Source organism: Lissotriton vulgaris, chromosome 6, assembly GCF_964263255.1.
Source record: "Lissotriton vulgaris chromosome 6, aLisVul1.2, whole genome shotgun sequence".
NCBI classification, from domain to species: Eukaryota; Metazoa; Chordata; class Amphibia; order Caudata; family Salamandridae; genus Lissotriton; species Lissotriton vulgaris.
In genome coordinates, this window is record NC_141694.1 from 1,234,043,808 (window position 1) to 1,234,066,971 (window position 23,164).

Sequence of the window (23,164 nt, forward strand, 5' to 3'; positions counted from 1 at the left end):
GAAAGTGCTGGGGACGCATAAAATGGGCACACACACCTGTTGCACCCCACGGTACTCTCTGCCCCAGGTGCTTTCTTGGTTTTCTATTTGGACTCATCAGGGAGTGGGATAGAGTGGTGTGAACATCAACTGCAGACCATGTGAGCAACATCAGTTGCAAAAATACCCCCGCTCAGTTTGTTTGTGCAGTTTGCCTGTAGTGTTTTTGGGCCCGACTTACCTCTCTTTGCTAAACATGGGGAATAATACGCACGAGCCATGTTCCACATGTTATTTGCCCATTTTACTGTTTTGTGCTTGCAGTTACCACTATTGATGGCAAAAGCGTGTGCAAAAGCCAAACGAGCACCACACGCACACGGCTGTAAACAGGCATTTCTGAAAAAAGCTCACATACCATTTGGGACTGTTTTTGCACTAGCACCAGGGTATAAATTACTCCGCTTCAGTTTGTGGTAGTGTTTATGAGCGAGGTGCATGTAGGTGGTAGGGAAGATCAAGAAGAACTTGTAGGACAGATTTATGCTGACAGTGAGGGCTGTGGCATGAAACACCACGCCCATATTCGGGCTGGTAATCCCACTTTGGGAGAAAAAGGGAGATTCAACATGATTTGGGATTACTGGTGCAAACTGTTGCAAACACACAACAATATTCCCTGCACAAATTTCGCCAAGAAAAAAAGGGGAAATGTGTGCAGGCAACATCTGCAATATTTAGAATTTTGAAGCATGATTGCGTCTGCTCCCATTAAGATCTGTAGAACTCATAATGATGTGGTAATACCACATGCAGGGGAAAAAAAATTCCTGCAGTTTCGATATTTACCTGCGTAGTGTTACAGCACCAATTTATGAGGGTACTCTGATTGAGCGCCCTGATATTTTCTTTGTGCCAGAGGATCATGAGTCTTAATGGGAGTGGAAAGGGTTGTATGACATTACAACGCATGCTAATAAATCGCATGCCATTACATAGCGGTTTTTACAACGCAAGTCGTTACAACGACTTGTGTTGGAGGGCGCTGGATTTAGGATTAGTATAGTTTACTATTCCAACTTCAGTCTACATACCGTAGGGAAGGTGTTGGATAGTAAATTATACTATTCCTTGTCCTAGAGCGCCATCCGTGATGTAATGGCATCGCGATGTAACAACCGCGTTCTAAACAACGTTTCCCGTGGAAAGTAGTTCCAGGAGACAGCACATACATTTTATATCATGCATGGGTCCCTGTGACTTCCCTTCTCTCCTTTCACTGAGTGTCTGTGCAAACTGATCAGCGAATGAGATATGTGGGGGTTCCACATTCGCATCCAATTCTGAATGCTTTCATTGTAAGCCACCAGGTGGTTTGCAACTCATTGACTTTGACTCATCCCAACCTTCTTATCGATTGGTAGTCAATAAGCCTTCTAAATTCTTTGTCTTGTTTTTGAAGGAACCACTCCAACCATCATGGAGATGTTGCCCTTCACTTTAATATATTAATGTCTCTGATGACAACTTCTGTGAGTTTACCTTGTAAATTATATTATTGAATCTTCCCCAGGGGGAGTGGAATAACATGTCCACTGTGTTGGGTTAACCACCACCGTCATCATCTTCCTCTTCATACTTATCATCATCATTGTTTTTTGTATAGCACTATATAAAGCAAGCATGGACTTCCATCTAAAATCCTATATATTGCCCCACTAATGAAAAGTGAGGGAATGTTCTCTTAGATTTTGGACATGCGCTGATTTAGACTATAAAATAAAGTACATTATTTGTGATATTATTTGGTCCGGCACCAGCACCTAAGATTGAACTGTCATGCAAATAGAGTGGGTATTCTGAAAAATATTCAGAATTATTTTAAAAAAAACATTTGCAATTCTCTACAATTTCTTATCCTTGGGTCAATTCTCCATGTTGTCTGTGAAATATCTTCAATTCAGCTACATCTATTAACACCTCTTAAGATTACCTTAATGCAATTTGTTGATGGAAGCGATGTAAAGTGTGTGGTGAATTATTCAGAAAAAAATACCAAAATTATCCATTAATTGTCTACTATCCTAATAGCAGCTGCTCCCTGTGGGCTTGAGCAACACCTGTTCCTTAAGGCTAGCAGGATAGTAGTTATCATACGGGTCACAAAAGTGCCTCAACGAAGATGTACTGGTACTATTGCGATATCTTTTTTTCATCATGATAACTGTCATCTATTAATAAACTTCTTCTGAAAGTTTTTGTTTTAGACTATATTTGATTGAATATGCTATTGAACAAATTTGACTCATGGTGCTAATTAATGCACTTTTCTTTTTGTCTTTTTTTCTCTATTTCTATCTCTCTTGCCCATGCTCCAGGGAAGGGGATTGGTGGGAAGCACGTTCCTTGACAACAGGTGGAAAAGGATACATTCCCAGCAACTATGTGGCCCCCGTTGACTCCATCCAGGCAGAGGAGTAGGTTTTCCTTCCATTTTGTTCTTGTTTGAATATTCTGATTTCAGAAGCGCAAGTAGACAACTTTATTAATGAGGAGGTTAGTTTTGCATGAACAGCGTACTTTTCAGATATGGACCACACCACTAAAAAATGATAAAATTAAGCTGGCAATTAACGGCCAACATGACTTTGTAAAGACAGGTTGTACATTTCAAAAAATATGTACATCTGATTTTGGCTATTGGTTCATCGCAAATATTTCGACTCCCCTACGTACAAGGTGGTTTTGTTCATCTTAAAAATTTGGTTCCTAGCTTCTATGAGGAAAGCGTACATCACATTGTCAAGATGGACGGTATGGCTCTAGAATTTACAGCCCTTATTTTACTAAAATTGTCTAATGTTGGTTCAGCCATTGTTAGGCAGAAGAACCCTCTTTGCAGCAATACCACCATTTCACTGTAAGCCACACCTCTGCATGTGAGGTGTACCTCAAGGTTTGGTTGCATCACTTCCGATGCTTAACTTGTCTGTATCCTTAAACCATGATTTACTAATCTTCACTCCACACCTACATGCTTTAAAGGTACATATATAATAATTTACATAAATGTAGAGGTAAGAATAGTAAATCTAGGCTTTACTGCATGTATTTACCTTCACCTTATTTTGGTAGTCCATATTCTAGCTGCAGTGTTTATGTAGCACAAAATTTAAAACTCAATTCTGGTATTATACCTTGGGGACTGGGACCTGTCATTAGGAAGAAGAACTAAGTTGAATTTGTTAACACCATCTTTGAGTTCTCGTACTTGTGGCAAAAATAAAATGTATCATTTCAGAGCTTTTTTAAATGAATGATCTTTTTTAGTCTACAGATAAAAGGTTCCGATCGTGATTTCGCTGCTGCTATGTATGCAAAGAATTATCTTTCTCGCTCCCGCATTAAACCAGCTCAATTTCGATGTTTTAAGACATGCGTGTAATCCTATTGGCCTTGACCCCCTAGTAGATCATTAAAACCATAAATTCATGGGGTTACAACTTTCCGCAGTCCAGGCAGGACACCACACATAAATTATAATAGTCATCAATATGCCTTTCTCCAGTCGAAAATCCTTTTATTCCATTCAAAGCAATCAACATTTAAATGTCAAATATTTAGATATTATTTTAGATGTCAGATTAGAGATTCTATGCGTTTTGGGCAACTCGTACTATTTATCAGGAGAAAAATTATTAAAACCTTTCAGAATGCCAGTCAATGTGTGGCCAAGGTCATGGATTGTATCATCAGTGTCAGTGGGTAATCAATGTAAGGCCCAGACTGGATACCAAATATATCCCTGATGAAAGTGACCAAACCAGCCCTATTATGTGGGAGGCCACAACTAGAACACGGCTTTGAGGGCATGGATGGGTCATTGCAGTCCAACCTGCGCCGGCAGCACCCCTCTTAGCCTTCAGCCCACCTGAAAAATGCCAGAGTGGCAGAATGGCTAATCCAGCTCTCAAGCCTATCTGTGCCCATTGTGGGTGGAGTCATGGAGTGGAGTAATACTGTCCCCCAGCAATAAATGGTTTCTGTGCTGCACTCAGGTCTGAGTTATGTTAGTAGTAGTTCTTCTATTGCTCTTTTTATGTCAGTTGTATTAAATCTAAAAATCTGTAGCAAGTCTCCTGTCGATCCATCGCTGCTCTGGAGCACCTGCGCTCCCCGGCTCCACTAAAGGCTAATGGATACCAGGCCTCCTGTAGCAGTGGTAAGACCCTCCAATTCCCCAGGTGATAGGAGAGTGCAAAATATTTCCCTTTGTGACAGGTGCTTGCAAACTAGAAGGACCACTTACCTTATTTTTCTGGGCTCATACTGCACCTCTTGGGAAATATGGCTGCACACGAGGAGCACCTACGCATTCCATGTTGTAGAAAGGGTCTATAGGCCACGTTTGTCATGTGCACGGCATATGTAAAGATTGCCTTAATTTACCAGAAACAGCATAGCTTTGGAATTTGAATGGGGTCAGGCATGCTGCGTAATATGGCCACTGTTTCCGCGCCAGGTCAGTTCCTAATGGCCAAGTGCCCACTTTAATGTCAAACCATGAGCACAAATCCAAAGCACTGAATGGATATGACGTCAGAACTACCTTCTCACATGCTCATACAAATTGGGGTGGCTCAGAATGCAGAAGCTCACACTGTTAAGGATGAGCTCCCGCCTCCAATGCTAATTTCACACCTTAAAGGGCCATCCAGTCAACAGAACAAATAGTCCTCCTGCATCTCTAAGGACCACCAACAGTTCTAGAATGTTGTTTTGTTTCATGAGGTCAGCTTGGGTTTTAAGATGTGTTGTGACATCATTTATTCGATGGCCCCATTAAATTCACACGTGCACATGGAGATAATGCAGTTTGCAGTTAGACATTGTGTGTAAATGCCTGCCAAAAAGAATTTCAACAAATGGACTCATCATGAACGTTAAACTTATATTTGAGGATATGAGGTTCTGTTTTAATTAGATAACCAACTTATTCTTTCCTGCTTGTGCCAGTGTGATTTTTGCTCTTGGGCCATTAGGACATGGACAATTCGCTTGCACCATCAGTGCCCAGCAGAATCACCGCATTATTTACAAAAGTTTGAGAATACATCTTCATTCTGGAAAGTACACTTGTTAAAAGTCTTCTCAATCATTGATCCTTAAAATGAGAATACAAAAATCCCAGATTTAAAAAGCAAACACAAGGGTAACAATTTGGAACTTTCATCAACCCCTGGTGATTTGTAGTACCTGGAATTAAGGAATGCATACTTTGCATTATAAGACATAAAAAGTGCGCCAATTCAGAATTGGTTTGTAAAAAAACGAAGAGAAGCTACACAAAACCCTTCTAAGTCACAGACCTTGCAACACACAAATTTGCTGGTTTGCGACCACAAAAGAGTGTTTTGAGTTGGAAACATGTTTATGACTGTCAAAACTAGTGTTGCAGTTAATTCCAAATTGCAATTAGGAGGGAGTATAAATGTCAGTGGTGGCTCCTCCGCTAAGATGGAGGAGTGTCGCCCCATTGCTTTTAAACAGTGTAATTAAAGGAAAAATAAAATGCATTTTATTTGCTCCTTCTACTTTACGGGCAGGGCGGAGCTGGGCTGGCTGCTCACACAGGAGCAGGGGGAGGAGTGATTTGCCCACTCCAAGTGTGCATGACTGTTGTCCCTCTCGGGCTGGCCAAAGAGTCATGCGCACTTCTTGTATCAGCCTGGGTGGAGAACATGCTCAGGCCCCCATTCCCTGGCTGAGCTCCGAACCATGGCGCTCAGACCAGTCACAACACTGCATTACAGCGTTGTGTTTGGCTCAGGGGATGCTGTGTGCTTCCTGTTCTGGCCCGCGTCCAAAGTGGAATAGAGATGGAGAGATACGGCAATAAGGTACATTTTATTTTATTTTTGGCACTGCAGTTGCAGCCACAAATCACTGATTAAATACCAACACCGAGCTGGGGGGGATATATGATTCACAAAGGGGACAATTTTCCATTTGTGAATTAAGTCGGGCTACCTCAGGAAGAAGAGGATGCGGGCGCTCCTGAGATGTCTTCTAAAAACGAAATCATTTTTTAAAAGCAGAACTTATCCGTCAAAAGAGACAGGCCTCTATAAAAAAAAAGTTAGAATGTTAACACAATGATAGAGGTCTACTGTGCCTTGTAGGCAGTGGTGCAACAAAACTTGAGGGATCCCCCCTACAAATTACATAGAGATGGGCTCCTCTCTGATTCACTTAGGAGCCCTCAGGCCCCCTGGGGCCCCCATCCTCACTGCGGGGGCCTTTGTTACGCCACTGCTTGTAGGCCAAAATCCGTGCAGTCATACCCAATTGTAGAGGATTGCAAGTAGCGACCGGCCTAATTCATATTTATTTGGCATGTAACTTTGTGCCCCTCTGGTGCATGCACATTTTGTGATGTGTTCTATGTATGTTGCATTGCAAAATGACAGGCTGGCCAAAAAATCTTGTGTGCAATTCACACCCACAATTTGAGAACTTCATGTACATATATCAGTCCCCTATTGCACTAGGAGAGTCTCATAATTTAATGGAACTGTTTGGGACTCATTTTTCCTGGCTTCAGAGCAAGTTTCATACCTATTTTTTTAGAAGGTAATTAATCCAGTGTGCAGTCCTATAAGGTACTAAGGAAACATTCGCATGGACATGCTTAACAAATGACCAACTACTTCCAGAGACTCCCTGCAGTGACTGCAGGAGACTAACTTAATCTTAAGAAATCTCGGGGATTTATTTAGAGTTTGGAGGACAGGATACTCCGTCATACAGACTAAATAAGGCCCTTCGTTTTCAGAAATAGGCAAGAGCACTTCCCCTCTCTTGGTTTACTCCAACTAAGTAAGGGGATGCAATTAAACAATGTATTCTTTGACAGCAAACTCTACTTACAAGCGTTAAGGTACCTTCAAATTAACAGCAGTCACCCCACTGCCGATTTTATTACAGGCTTATTTGGTTGCTCCTATGATCATTAAAATAAATAGTAGGTAATTGTTAATAGTCAGCACACAGCTTTTATGAGACAATCTGCTGTTACTAAAATGTAGAAGACACTATTAACTATGAAAACCTCTTGAATGACATCAACAACAATAATAAATATAAATATGTTATGACTGCTTCTGTCTTTTTACCTCAAGTAAGAGATGCTATAAGAGATGTTAATATAAACATTAGGCATTGACAGCCTTTGTCCTGGCTAGGGTTTAAATCTGTGACCTACAGATCTTCACCAGGCACTAGGCGCATGTGTATGATCAGCCCAGTGAACTATCTTGACAGCATCTGATTAATCTGTCATTAGTTCGAATTAATACAGCAGCTATAATGGAACATTGGCAAGGAACGCTTTTTGGTGATTCAAGTTTCACCCCATTCCTTTTTCTTTTCCATATCCTTAAACATATTCCACTACCCCCATTCATGCTCCCTACACCCAGCCGCTCATTATTATTTTTGTAACCTTCTCCAGGTTGAAACTTTACTGAAGTTATCCTTCATAGGTGCAAATTAATATATCAATACATAATACTGTAAAAAATGACATACTAACGAAATCTTAAATGGGGAAAATAAAATGAAGAAGCATGAAAATGTTTGGTTTGAGATGTAATGAAAAAACAAACATTGGAAACCCGTCCTTTTCGTAATGTCAGGGTTACTGGGCTAGGGGTTGGGTTTAGATGTCGGAAAACGACTATGGTAGGATTATGTGAAGGGAAGGGCTAAAGTTTGTTGTTGAGTTTTTTTTAAGTTAAGTTACAGTCAAGGTTTTAGATAGATTGAGTGTAGGTTTAAGATTAAGACTGGAGTTAGGGTTTGACTGCGAGTCAGGGTAATTGTAAGTACATGGGTAAAGGTAAGGTTACGTGTTGGAAATTGGGTTACTGGTTGAGGGGTTGCAACCCTACTCGAGTAGCAATCACAATTTCTGTCCAGGTGAAGTCACAAGCAAACTCCAAATTAACCTGGCTTAACCCTTTGGTAGCTTGGCACAAGCAGTCATGCTTAACTTAGAGGTCATTTGTAAAGTATTTATGCAGCATTTCAAACAGTAATAAAAGTGAAAACATGACACAAGGAAAATCCCACAGCAATTTAGAAAGAAAGAGTATATTTTGATTAATTATTTCAGACCATAGTGATAAAAATCTAATCCGGAGAACCGGAGACATTTTGATAAAAATAGTGTCTAAAAGCACAAAGCGACAACTCAGATTATCTGGTTGTAGCAGAACAGAACAAAGTAACAAGTTCAGGAAGACCACGAGGGAATGCAAGCTGGATACAGGGACCCAGTTAGAGCTGTGGCGCTTTGATGCAAAGACTTGCATCAAGAAGCGCCCCACAACAGTGGTTCGAGCGGCTGCGGAGGTCCTGTGAGGATGTGTCATGCAGCAGTTCTGATGCAGGGTTTTTCAGCAATACATTGTGCTGTGTTGTTCTGATGGGACCACAACTGAGCTGACAGAGCACCTTCAGCCCGACTTCCAATGTTCTGGGACTGGGGTGGCACCACTTGAGGGGGGGGGGGCAAGACTTATAGCAGATAGAGTCAAGGCAGTTGGAACCTTTCCTGTCCCTGAGGCTCTGATCAGAAGGCCAGGCAAGAAGCCCTTGGAGTCACTTTGGTGGTGCTGGGGGTCAAGATGTAGGCAGAGTCCTTTTCACTCAGCCAGAAGGGCAACAAAGTAGCAGTCCTTCTTGCGGAGCAGCACAGCAGTCCTACTGAGTCTTCCACAATTCCAGAGGTGTACTGAAGAGTTGGGTCTGAAGGTCCAATGTTTATACCTGGGCTTGTCTGGTATCACAAAGGACTAGTGTCAAAACCATTTGTGAGTGTTTCGGACTAGGCCATTGAGATGTGCAAATGTGGTAGGTGACAGCTCCTCCCGCTCATCATATCTGAGATGGTCCATCCTGCCAACACCTATTCTCCCTTTGTCTACAGTCTGTATAAATGGTGTCCGCCTTTATTGATTAAAGCAGTCACAAATGATTTGAAGTTGAAATGATTGGTCAGTTGTGGCACTGTTGGTGTTGTAAACTTTCTAAAAATGGCATTTTCATAATTGTGACAACAAATCTGACTTTACCATTAAAGAGATATTTAAATTATAATTCTTTAGATACCAAACTCAACGTTCATTCTTGCTCCCTATCGAAAGTTATCACTTATTAAATGTAGGGAAACCCAATGTTATTCTATAGGAAAGGTAGGCCTTGCAGTAGTGAAAAACAAATGTAAGCGTTTTTCACTATCATGACAGGTAAACATGAATAGTACATGTCCAAATGTTTAAGTACACTGCACTCAGGTCTGTTTAGGCCTACACTAGGGGTGATGTATATGTATAAAAAAAGGATGGTTTGCCCTGGAAAAAGGTTTTGGGATAGTTGTTTGAAAGATAAAATATGGGGGTTTTGTTGGGATTATTTTAAAGTTTAGGTTTGATGTATGCTTTCATTTAGATTTCACGGTTAGGCCTGTGATTATGGTTCGGTTTTGGGTCAGAGTACAGCTTTCCAAACATTTTCATGTTGGTGGCACACTTTTTCGACATGCATCATTTCGCGACACGGTAATGCAGTGTAGCGAGCAAGTGTAGCGAGCGAGCCCGAACCACTTTCGGGGAGTTCTCCCACCAAGAAAATTTGTAAAAAAGTGTGGGCAACTGGTGCATTTTCAAGCAAATATGAGAAAGCAGAAAGTTTAATAAAGCAATTGTAAATCCGTTCTAACAAATACAGTGACTGGCAAAACTGCCCAGGTAGGAGTGCAGTAGACTCTGTCAGGAAGAGGAAGGAGGAAAGTAGGGAAGCAGAATCTGCCTACTACAGCTCAATGAAAGACAGGAGAGGGCGCAGAGTCTGCAGGGCAAAAGGAAAGGCAGTCTAACAGGTGACAGAGCCAGTCAGACAGGAGGCATAGTCAGGCAAGAGAAACTGAACCCACTGCGTGAAAATCAAGCAGGGGACGGAAGGAAGAGTATGCCTGTCATGACTTGATGAAAAGTAGGAGAGGAAGCAGATCCTGTCAGGCAAGTATGGGGGCAGTCTGTCAGGCATGAGTACTGACAGGAGAGGTGGTCAGGGGTTCGGCAGACAGGAGGGACTTACAGGAGGAGGCTGCTAGACAACAGCACTGACAGAAGGGGAGCAATCAGGGATGTGGCAGGAAGGAATGACAGGAGGAGGTGAGGGATTTTTAAAGCAGGAGGGACTGACAGGTGGAGGCTGACTGACATGAGGGGTCACGAATGTGACTAACAGGAGGAGGCAGAGCAACTATTGCACATAACCAATACTACTAGAATGTGTAAATAAATTAAGCCATGTGTAAATAAAGATGAGCAATCATATTATGGCCTCTGCATTCTGTCTTTTACTTATTTTTTCCATATTATTGCATCTGGCTGCGGAAAGTTTGGAAAGCATTGCACTGACCTGTTTTGTTTTGCTGCACAAAGTCGAACAGGTAAATTAAAACTAGGCAAAATTAGTGTTGCGAAAAACTACAATATTCTGAGATTTTAAGTATTGAAAACGGAAAAACATGCAGTATTACAGCATTTTCCCCCATTCCGTCCTGCAGAACTTGGAGGTAATACCACACTGAGGAAAAACTAAATCTTGTTCTATCAATATTGTACCAGATAAGCATGTCCATGGGAAGTGATGAGCAGTCCTTCTGCATGGTCTGATGTCAACTGACCCATGACCTTGGCAGTGCCAGTGATTTAAGTGCTCAGGCACACCTTCCATCAAGTACCCCCCAGTCAGTACATTACACGCACAACACAACATTCATGGCGCACAGAGTCCTCCACGTGTGCCCCTCGTCATTCTTAGAACACAAACAACATATGCTGTGTTACTTGGAGGCAACATGTCCATTTCAAAACTAATGGCATGTATGTCCGCGTATGGATCCACGCACACACAGTGGCCAATGGAGCTCGCACACGGCCACTGAACACGTCATTGATAGAATCCACCCCCACTCACATTCTTACCACATTATGGCATCACAAGGGGTGGATTACCTCACCACCAGCTGTGGAGAGGGTTGTGGGGGGCTCGACTCCCCCTGAAACACCACAGAAGCAGCTGTTCTCTTACAGGCTTTATTCAATAGTGTTAGCAGCCTATAGCTCTCGGACAGTCTCATCACCAGCTGGTGTGCTTGTGTGCCGGGTGGGACCTATCTTATCATTGCTGCTTACCCTCTGACTTTGGTCCGTTTTTGAGGTGAGGAGACCTTTATGGGTTCACTGGCATAAAAAAAAAAATCCAAACCAAAATTAGGCAATGCCTCCACAGCAAGTGCTCGTTCCTTTGCTGCGAGTAGGAAAGACTTGACGTGGGTTTTTTAGATGTAAAAAATTATTCCTAGCCACATTTCTTACTTGTATGTCACATGTGCATCCACAGTTGTAACCTTTTTGAGTAGCCTGGTATGGCTAAAACAAAAATTTTGGATTACACAAGAGGCAATAAAGAAGATCTACCTTTCTTTCCAAAATGATTATCTGGGCCTGGGGGTTGGATCTAGTGTTTGCTGCGGCCTGGAATTGCGGGTGCTGCTGGCGCTTGAAAGCAGTGGGAATCGCCTGACGACGAAGACCGAGAGGTGGTTGAAGGCAACCTGGCCCTGGGGGACAAGGAAACTGAGGCGGTGCTCGAGTTTATAGTCCAGGCTACGGACAGAGAGATCCTGGCGCAGTGCGGCGGTCTCGGAGGAAGCTGTGCGAGCCGGTGGAATCAGACACGGAGTGAATGTGTGCTTGGTTTACATGTGATTCTCGCCCTTTTGATAATCTGAGGTGATATTACTACTACTCTATTCTTACCGCTAGCTTCCTGCTCATCACTGTTCTTCCTAAATGTGGTGCCATTTTCTAACCTGCCACGACCAGAGAACGGTAGTCTTCGATCAATGCACTCATCGCTGTTAGGCTGCCGTCTAGTGGTGGGTGCATATTCCATTGTGTGGTCGTTATCGCTCAGCAAAGGAGCATTCATTTGGCTGAAGTTACCTCTGCCTTATGGAACAATCCGCCACCAACATACTTTACTCTGCAGACCAGACGGCACATGTGTTGTGGCTGCAAAGTGAAAGAGGCCAGATGCACATCCGCTTACCTAACAGTCTCCCTCTCTTGTCTCCGCAGCCGTATTGCGTCACTAACAATGATTAGACTGCGTGTCATCGCGCGACACACCCGCACATGGCAGGCGACACAGTACCGTGTCGCGACACAGACTTTGGAAAACTCTGGGTTAGAGTAAGTGTAAGATGCAGGGGTAAGGATACGGCTTAGGGTTAACATTATGTTTCATGGTAGGTTTAAAGTAAGATTTAGACTTGAGGTCAGGTTTCTGGATGGTGTCAGGTTTAGATATACGGCTGTTTTCAGGATGAGAGTTAAGGTTACATTTAGGATTGTTGTCAAAGATTTTCCTTATTCTGATGTTCCTCATACTGGTTTCTTCACAGTTATTAAGGAGTCTAAAGTACAGTTTTCTTTATAATGGGTTCTTCATAATCACTTCTCCATGAACATCATTATTCATGGTTGCATTCTTCATTATTAGCACATGGACTTAAATGCTCACTTCTTATACCTATATTGATGTGTTTGTCAGTGTGTTAATATAATATTTGTAATTTATCAAAGGTGGTACTTTGGCAAACTTGGCCGAAAGGATGCTGAGAGGCAGCTGTTATCCTTTGGAAACCCTAGAGGTACTTACCTCATACGAGAGAGTGAGACCACCAAAGGTAGGTTGGGTATGCTTTACTTATATCTTGCCCTGTGGTTGACTGTGTCCAGTAATTACCACCTCAAAATCTGGTAAAGTTATTGGAAATTCACTATAATTTTCCCAATTATAATCATTTTACATTATTCACATTACATACAACTATGAAAGCAGTACCATGACTATTATAAATACTAATTAAAGTTGTGAAAATTGCCTTAAACTGTGATCTCAAGTCCGTTGGGAAGTGTATCTACCAATGAACTCTGTTGAAGTTCACATTTCCTGTTTACTTTTGATGTGGTGAGTGTTGTCTGAAAAAATATTGAAGCTAAAAATATTTTGTGGACAGAATATCATGTCAGAAATATTGAGGACCAAAATATCGAGAAGGTAAGTATAGATTTACTATCCTTTACTCTACTTTTATATCTATCGTCAAGGTACATATATGTGGACTTAAGTATAGAAAAACTTTTTTTACCTATAGAAACTTACCTTCACAGTATTTTTATCCTCAATATTCTTGACACGATATTTGGTCCACACAATATTTTTGGCTCAATATTTTGTCCAAACACCCTAGTGAGATGTCTCTTCTCACTACACAAAATGGTGAAAAGACACTCTACCATTTTGTACAAGGTTATTCCTCGGAACATAATGCCAGGCTGAGGCGATGGAGGTATCCGACTCTGAGTATTTCCTGCTTGAATTGTATTTTCCTCAGCAGCCTACCCTTTTCATAAGAACGGTTGTTTCTTTTTTCTCCCTGGGTTAAGGGTGAGAGTTCTGCAAATGGGACCAGCAGATTTGAGCTTTAATATTCTCCACAGGACATAAGATGACTTTCTGCAACCTAGGAAAATATCACAGGCACAAGTCGGGAATTGATGGCTGAAGGATCCGTTTGTGTTCCCAGCAAGTTGTGGAGGCAGACAGCTTCTCTTCTCCAGCTTTACAATTTCTGATTTCAGTGGTCAGGGCAGAATTTATTTTTTGTCTCTAATGAGCCACCTTAAAAAGACACTACTTAATTCGCCTGCACACTCCTTAAGAGCATTTGTAATTATACCTTTTGAGAACTCAATTGAAAACAATTCCCCTCTTCATGAACAATAGCTTAGAAATCTTTTTAAGAGTTCAGAAGACTACAGTGTATATATATATATATATATATATATATATATATATATATATATATATATATATATATATATATATATATATATATATATATATATATAAATATATATATATATGATGGTCATGTGATCAAGGCAGGGATCTGCCGAAACGCGTCGTGGCTGATGTGGTTGCACTTTAACGACTAAATAAAAAAGAAGCACTTATACGGGTCTACCTCGTCTTTTTGCTGGTGTGGCTGTTTGGTTTTCGTGGAAGCCAGGACGAGCTCTTGCAACATATATATATATATATATATATAACAAGCTCTCAAGGGAAGATCTCATCTTTTCATGGACCATTCTCAATGGACAGCCATCCAGGCTAATTTGTAGCATCTTGTAAAAGGAACGCCCGCCATTCAACTGGATCTTCAACTTGCCTATGTTAACCACCTCTTAAAAGTGAATTGTGCTAGCAATTTAAGACTGTTGTCTATCAAGAGTGGAGGTATTTAGCTATTCATTGAACCCTCACAGCAGTATTGTTGCTCCCTGTAAAGGTTCTGCAATTTCTGGTTTCATTATTTCAATACCAGCTGAAGTTCTTGTCTGAGGATTTTCTCACCTTTCTTCCTTTCTCATTTCTGCAGCATGGTCATTCAGACCTTGATAGAAACTTGATTGATTTTTCTCGCCTTTCTTCATTTCTCAATTCTGTACCAAGGTTATTCTTGACCTTGATAGATGTTTCACTTGGTATGAGAGCATATATAGCAGATATTACAACCCAGCAGCCAGTTCCTTGTCATATGTGTTGTACTAGAAACGTCACTGGAGGGGTCTGGGAGAATCCGAACCATCTCTGACTACAACTAGACTTTTCTCATCGATCTTGATAAACTAGAACTTGTGTCTCTCTGACAATAACACAAACGTTTTCAAGGGTCTCTAATTTGTCATTCTGGTACTCCGCCTCCTGAGGAAAAAAAAGAAGACATACTGAAGAATTCCCCGCTAACAACCCACAGACATTATTTGAAATCTGGCATTCATTTAAATGATTCTTGGTTTACGATTTCATCGCTGTGCCTTAAATAAACATTGCACTGTTATTGATGTCAAAAGGCATTCTTTACAGGATTTTGTTAACTCAAGGAGGTGATTTGTTCCCTACTCATCGTCCTCACCCACTCTACACTGGTGCATTCTTTCCTTTATTCACGAGAGAAAGATGAGAGTTTTTTCAAATACTGAAGTCTCTACAAAGAAATGTATCTTCTACAGAGAAATATTAAATTAAAAATATGTATATATAGCAAATGTATTTAATTTGCAATCTCTGAAGAGCTTCCCACAATTCGATTTTCCACTCAGCGGCATCAGTACATTTCATCGGACTCGTTTGTGAGTTCAAGAAACTGGTATTGCACAGATAAACACATATCTTCATTGATACAAGCAATTGCTTTACTTTGCAAATCCCATGTTTTCCCACCGGCATAAAAGATCCTTTGTCTGCTGAAACTACCAATGGGGCACATTCATTGACGTCAATCTTGCTCTAATACGAATACTTTTCATTTTTGCCTATATTAGGATAGTGGTTGTAAGGGTGTGTCATGGGAGTAGTCAGAAAAAAACCAGTCAAATGAAGTTGCCACATACAAGTTGTAGCTTTTTGACTATTCTTAATCGTGATGGCAAGCAATGCTATCCCTTTCCTCTAGCCTATAACAAAACATTGTAGGCACAACTGGTGTATTACATGCGGGAAAGTGCGTCAGTCTGTCTATTTTATATAGAATATGTATCGGAATAGGTACTGTGTCCAGTACAATATTTAAATTGAGAAAAGATCTATATTAGAAAATTCTAAAACAATCTTCAGTTTTCATAATCTTATGAAATGCATCCACTGCATGCATGAAGGATGAGGAAACGACTGTTACACTACTTCAATTACTCTGGTAGAAACTTGGTTTGTGTAAGGAGCAGAACACACAAGGCACCTTTCTTAATGAATGTTTTACTTGTGAAGGGCTCTTCACTTCCTTTCTCTGGACGTCAGCGCTTTTTACCCCTAGCTATCTCCCTTTGTTCTTTAATACCCTTCATAAAGGGACTCTTTTGTGGTCCTGAGAGATGGCGGGGTTTGTCAATCCTGTGCACATGGAATATATAGTCCTAAGCAGGGGATTGCGGGGGTTTATTAGGCTGGACGCCCCCCCTAACCAGCCCACTTTGTCTCCTCTCATGCCCCTTTCTCATGTGGTACGCAAACAAATGATGGACGGAATGCTGACTAAATCATACATTCATCCCCAGTCAAGAGATCTGGGTTAAATCCATTGTTCTTTTGCTCACCACGCCACCCCAGTTTAGACCCAGCCATATGCAATTCAGTCTTGACCCTGTGCCTCATGGGAGAAGTCCAGACAGAACTGCCAAGCCAGGTCCTCCCTGGACTGGCAACAAGCATCCTGGGACCTGATCTGCATATGGCTGTGTCCAAACTGGAATGGCACGGTGAGCAAAAAAACGATGGATTTAGGCCCAGATCTCTGCACTGGGGTGAATGTATGACATTGTTCTGAATTCTGTCCATCAATTGTTTTTTTTGCCTTTCTCATGTGGTGCACAACATATGGTGCCTCTGTAGATTAAAACTATTCTTGAAATTAACTTTGAATATTATAGATGGCTAGCTGTGAATTAAGGGGATGTTTTGCACCAAACATTTCTGAGTGACATCAAATCGGTTGCAGAGTGAATTTTATGTTGAATTTAGACCCCTCATACCTGCACATGCTTTCAACATGCATGTTGGGCAGAGGCCTAATGAGGGAGCCGCACCAAACATGTAAAAAAAGAATTTGAAAAAAAATTGCCCTACTACTGCCCAACACCATCATTCTCCATTTTCACCCTTCTCCACAGGCAAATTACAAAATAAATACCTCCAACCCCTCATCCACTCTTTGAAAAAACCCTTCCCATCCACTCTTTGAAAAAACCCTTTCTACAAGTATTAAGAAAGAATACCTGTCCTCCGGCAGTGCACAACTTAATGGATTCCAGTACAGTCCTTTGATTAACACAATTTTAGAGAACTGTACTTTAATAGCTCTGGCAAATGCATAGTTACAGTCTAATACCGTGATCATGGATTTATTATGTTTTGCCCAGTTGGACTTCCATAGCAATATGATTTGTACAAAGGTTGGTTATACTTTGTTTTTATTTTAGCAAAAAAGAGGCATGCAATGCCATTTTGTTGATGAAATAAAAACAAAGTATTACCAACCTTTGTACAAATACCATCGTACAAAGGTTGGTAATACGTTGTTTTTATTTCCTCAATAAAATGGCATAGTATAGCCTACCTTTCCAGAAGATTATCATGATTCAGGTAATTTTTTTGTTTTTTGCACAGCCTTGATTGTGTTTGTAATTATTACTATTGTTCTGCTTTTTTAGGTGCCTATTCACTGTCTATTCGTGATTGGGACGATATGAAAGGAGACCATGTAAAACATTATAAGATACGTAAACTCGACAATGGCGGCTACTACATCACAACTCGGGCCCAGTTTGAAACTCTTCAGCAGCTGGTTCACCATTATTCAGGTACCCTTTAAAAAATGCATTTTATATTTGAGAGTATCGTCTTTTGTTCATGAATGAAGGAGTTGTGAAAGGGCCCAATATTTTGTCATAGTGGCTATAGACAAAACTTTTATTTCACTGCCTTCTGCTCATGTTTTAGACTATAATGGCAGTTACGGACCATTGTATGTCGTGGCATTGATATTTTTTTCTTAAATTTAGCCCCAGAGAGGGATACACATAATTTTCAGTGGAAGACGACTGCGCTCTCAGAGTAGAATGCTTTTTTTAAGTGCCCCTCCTCCAGAGTGTCTTCCATGCCTGGTACATTGTTGCTTTAAGCAGAGTGCTACTCTACCTACTACTGTGTCTCCTTGTCCCCAAAACCATTTTTGGAAATTACCAATGAGATAAACCAGTGAACTTGCAAACTGCAGGCTTATGTTGGCAAAAGCATTTTTAACTAGATCCATCTCTCAAGCCGCTGAGCTTCTCAGTCGGCATATTCATGCGTATGCAAGTATAGCAGTTACCTTACTACAAACTCATAAGTCCTTGAACATAGGTTATACATCAGAATTTAGTGGTCATGGATATTAGGAACTGCTGTAGAAATTGAATACCACTATGTCATCAAAGTAAGCAAATAAAGGTAAGGATGGATTTACTATTCTTAATCCCTCATCTACGTGGCTTGACAATATGTATTAATAGTTGTGTCATCAAGATATGGGGATGGGGAAATAAGAATAGCGAGTCTGTCCTTCACTTTTATTGCTTATCTTGAACAGAAAGTACCAGTCAGTTTTTCTGTTTTTGTTTTTAGTTTTGTTTGTGATGACCAATGTTTCTCATTTAAGCATTTGGGTGGGAATGGGTCCTGCGGACATTCCGAACGGCTATGTTTGCTTTGTTGCATTCTTGTGTTGTTCTCATTGTCATGTTGTGCTCTAACCAGTGTCTTGTCCGCCCTGAAGTGTGATCCTGCCCTCGGTGATGGAGGGAGGGAGTTAGATGGAGGGCACAGTGTCTCTTCTTTAGAAGTAGATAAAACAAACATTCCATTCCCATTCACTGTCAATGGCCTGTAGATCATGTGAATGCATCCCTATTCTCTTTAAATCAGTGAAGTAGTCCCAAAGGAAGGTTCTGTAATTTATGAAATGTCGAATGTCCACAGGGATTCTGTGGACAGCAGTGGAGAGCCCTATAGATTACACAGGACCTGTTTGAGTTATCGCGAGTGTGTCCTTCTACACGTCATTGTCGGCTGTGTTGAATGGTATTGCCTTCAGTTTTGTTTTGTCAGCACTCTTACCGCCTCCATCTTGAGTGTGTTGAATGTTCTCCTTTGTCTAAATGTGTATTTGTCGATTTCAAACTTAATGAATTCTGATTTGTCACTAAACAAGAATCATTAACTTACATGTAGCAATCATACCCAAAGACCTACCCTACCTAGTTAATTTGTCAATCATTCCTCAATCTGAAATATTCAAGTAGTGTATTTGTTTAAGCCTTTAGCACATTTCAGAAAAGAAATAGCTTGACAAGTTGCTGACAACTTCTCCAAGTATAGAACGTCCTTTAAATGGTGCGCCGTTAACCCCTTCGATGCTTGTGACGGAACCATTCCGTCATCAGTCACGGTTGGGCTGTGCTGATGACGGAATGGTTCCGTCACGACCACACCCATTTCAATGAGGGACAGCACAGGAGGGGAATTCCATTAGCAGCAAAGATGTTAATGGCTTTCAAATCAACTGATGACGTTATTGTTGTCGGTTTTGTTTGATGTGTAACGCAAACATGGCTGCCATACTGCTGCAGGATGATAGACGCACTTTGTAACCACAGTGATGAGAGCTGATAAAAACAGCCCACTGATTGTGTCTTTGTGTATCAAGGAAATCATAATGACTGGCGCAAACATAGAGGGATTTTAGCATGAATTCCTCTAGAGTTTGGGGGCCTTACTCAGCAGCGTAACGTGGGTTGCCAGTGCCCGGGCAACATTTTAAAAGAAAGTATTGCGCCCCCTAACCCGTGGACCATTAGTTCAGAAAGTGCTAATGCTAATGAAACTGTGCTTCAGTACTGTATTTGTGTTTTGTTGTTTCATTTTCTAACCTTTACAGATGTTTATGTCGTGCTGCCAATGTACTTGATGGAGGTGAAGGTTTTGCAAGTGTCATTGGTTTATGAAGCTTGCTGTTAACGTGTTGTTTCTTGTTACGCTTCTCTTTCTCTCTGTTTTTTCCTCCTTCGCCATTTGCTGCCTTCATTCTGGCCTGTCAGAGAGAGCTGCTGGTCTTTGCTGCCGCTTAGTAGTCCCATGCCATAAAGGGATGCCAAGGCTTACTGATCTGTCTGTCAAAACCAAAGATGTTTGGGAAATTCCACGAGAGTCCCTGCAACTGATCAAGCGACTGGGAAATGGGCAGTTTGGGGAAGTATGGATGGGTACGGAGAAGCATCTATTTCTTAAACTAACCTTCCAGTCAATGGGAGGACGACGTGGAAGATGGAAGGTGGCATGCGTGGTCAAGAAGGAGAAGTAGGATTGAGTAGTGTCGCATCGGGTTGTCAATCACAGGGATAAGACTGACACAATGTGTTTTGCTGCACACTTTATTTTCAAATCTCAAAATGGTGTCATAGAGAATCCTATTTCAAAGAACTATCTCAACAGCATACTAAATATTTTATATATTTAAAAAAAAATATTTAATTGGTTTGCAGTATAATTCAGCAACTTCAACCCACCAGCATGAGTGCTTGAAAATAAAGTGAACGCAGCTCTAGGGAAAGAAGGATGCCACCTTTCATCTTTCGCCGTGCATGCTCAAATGTAGATTGTAAGCATCTCTTTCATTAATGTTCCTTTTCTGCAGAGAAAGCTGATGGTTTGTGTTCTAACTTAACTGTGATTGCTTCGAATGGCACCCCACAAACTTTCGGACTGGCTAAAGATGCATGGGAAGTTGCACGAGAGTCATTGTTACTGGAGCAGAAGCTCGGTCAGGGGTGTTTCGCAGAAGTGTGGCTTGGTAAGGCTAGACATCACATTCAAATTTGGAGGGATCTCTTAAGAACTTGTTTACATGTATGCCTAAAGCAGTAATAACGTGTTCAGATGAAATTATGAAAAGCATTTAGATATATTTGGTTTGACATCTCTATACTGTTATCTATTTATTGAGTGTCAAGACTCTCACTCTCAGGAAATTAGGTAGCAAACACATTTGAAACCATGCAATGGGTTATGGTAAGATCAGGCATAAAACACTAAGGGGCAAATTTAACAAATAATCAGGCACCATAGTAAGTCACCTTACTGCCCTGTGCTGCGCGATGGGGAAAGGGCAGGAATGCATTGCACTTACCAATATATGGCACATTCCTGCATTTCCCAGCGCTTGTGCACAATATGCTGCCTAGCGCCAACGCAGGCAGCCTTGCACCAGACCCGGAGAGAGCAACAACACCAGTGCGAGCGAGACCAAACGACGTCTAAGGGCGGTGCCGGCTACTTTTGCCCATTGAGGCATCCCGGAGGATTACTGCTCCTTTAAAGGCCGCTTACTACAGTACTACATGGGCAGTTCTTGATGCCAAGAGCACAATTTCAATCCTCAAAGAACTGATAAAAAAGTGTATTCTACGCTCAACTGGCGCACCTAACCTGAAGATCCTTTGTACCCGGACTGGGTTTATAATTATCACCAGTCGTTGGGGATTATTCTTCTTTTCCATTTGGATTTGGCCCTGAAGATTTGGAGTGCATTCCACTCCAATGAAACACGTGTCGGCTGGCGCAATAAACATTAATGCTGTACTCACCAACTGTCCTTCGTTGTTGCTGTGAAATCAAGACCAAATAATTTATTATAGTCCTGTATTAATTTGTGTGTGCGCAGGTTTTTTTCCTCACTAAAATTTTATGCAATTGCTTCACACATTGCATTGTCAAGGGGTTGTACAGGTCACCCCTTTTCCTAGCAGCACCAATCTAGTATAACTATTGCTTAGACCATACCAAATACCCGGTGGTGCGCAAAGTTTCCCTTCAGCTAAGTACCTGGTTCATTGTCTGGAATAAACATGGTGCAAGGGTGCCTGCGCTGTAAGAAGGATTGTTTTGTGCAAGAAGGGTCACCTTCCAGCACAAGTTCCTCTTTCTATGTGTGCTGTAAATTGAAGCACACATAGAAAGCGTAAGTAACGCAGAGAAATAAAGATATTTGTTCTCATTACGCCTCACCTAGGGAGGCATAGCATTTTGACACATTACCAGGTCTACCACTAATGGTAAATCTGGGAATACACCAATTTATATGGGTGGATGTGTGGGAACACCCACTCTCTCCCCATGGAACGCCTCCGTGATGCAGAGTAACGTAACTCGGTGATTTGCGCTGTGTTGCGTTACTCTAGATTTATCAAGCCACGCAAGGTGGCCTTGCTTGGCTTGATAAATCGAACTTAAGAGTTGCCTCACTCTTGCTCCCCGTTTCATGGCGCAAGGGCAAAACAACTCTTTCATAAATATGGCCATTATAGTGCCATGGCAGGCCACTTAGATAATTCAAGGGATACAAAATTTGAATTACAAGAGGCGCTTCACAAGATATCTGTAGTTTGTAGGAAATAGAGATTGAAAATCTATTTGAGAATTCTAAATAAACAGAAATAAATAAGGGCTATCTGTCATGAGTAGGATTTTATCCAGTCACAAAGCCTCAAATAGATTATGTGGGTGTCCATTAAGGCAGAAAGGATGTTAATTCTACCATCAAAACAGGATATAATATTTGTGCCATGAGCACAGTGACTCTAGGGAATAATCTTCCAGCAGTTATGGTCTTTGAATCCTCTAGAATTCCACCTAATCTAATTGGTAGAAGAAACAACTAATTCTAGTACGCCAAAAATTATCCCAACTACATAACATACCCTAACCCAAATCAAAACAATGGTTTCAAACCTAACCTTACACACTTTCCCTAAATCCTAATCCTTTCCCCCCTATCTAATAATTTTTGGTGCATTATGTTCTCTACGGCTAAGTATCATGTTGATGTTATAAGGCCAAGTTTCACCCACTACTACAGGTATGAACCCTGCCTGACCCTGTAGCTAAATTTAACAGCAGGAATTGATCGGACTGTGATACTTATAATAAGGAGGAAATAGTGGAGTCTCTTGTTTGCAGCAAGGTTAGCTTATGTTCCCTGTGTTTTCCCTCACATGGAACAAGATTATTTAGGTTCATTGGAGGTAATTTTTTTGTTTTGTATTTCTTAGCATGACCACCAAGACACTGGGCATATGATAACAGATAAATCAGAGCTAAACTCAAGCTGAACCTGTGTCTTCGTATAGCTGTATTAACACTAAGAACCCTCTGATGGTAGAGGCTAAGAGGTGTTGGTGATTGCCCAGACTGCCCCAGTTCAGTCTAGACGCTGACGTTTGATAGATCTATGGAAACATCTTCACACAGACAATGATTTGTTGGATCAATCCACCTGCCACCTCACCTAGTAGAACACCTGAGCGTGACAGGCCAAGCCCTGTTCATATCCAGCTGTACCTGGGCCTACGACCATCTCCAGCAGAGGAGGTGGTTTTAGTTGTTATCG

General features: G+C 41.3%; 1 protein-coding gene across 3 annotated transcripts in view; it reads left to right on the plus strand.

Annotated features, from left to right (window-relative positions):
• The window catches only part of FYN (FYN proto-oncogene, Src family tyrosine kinase), a 493,823-nt gene that overhangs the window by 385,400 nt on the left and 85,259 nt on the right, over nucleotides 1-23,164 (plus strand). For 2 of the 3 annotated variants that reach the window (XM_086927330.1, XM_086927331.1), the window contains 4 exons: nucleotides 2,358-2,456; nucleotides 12,702-12,805; nucleotides 17,391-17,540; nucleotides 19,818-19,982. In XM_086927330.1, the coding sequence (XP_086783456.1) occupies nucleotides 2,358-2,456; nucleotides 12,702-12,805; nucleotides 17,391-17,540; nucleotides 19,818-19,982 (518 nt within the window). Of the gene's footprint in view, nucleotides 1-2,357; nucleotides 2,457-12,701; nucleotides 12,806-17,390; nucleotides 17,541-19,817; nucleotides 19,983-20,413; nucleotides 20,570-23,164 lie in introns of all 3 variants that reach the window. The other variant, XM_086927332.1, reaches the window with a different exon arrangement.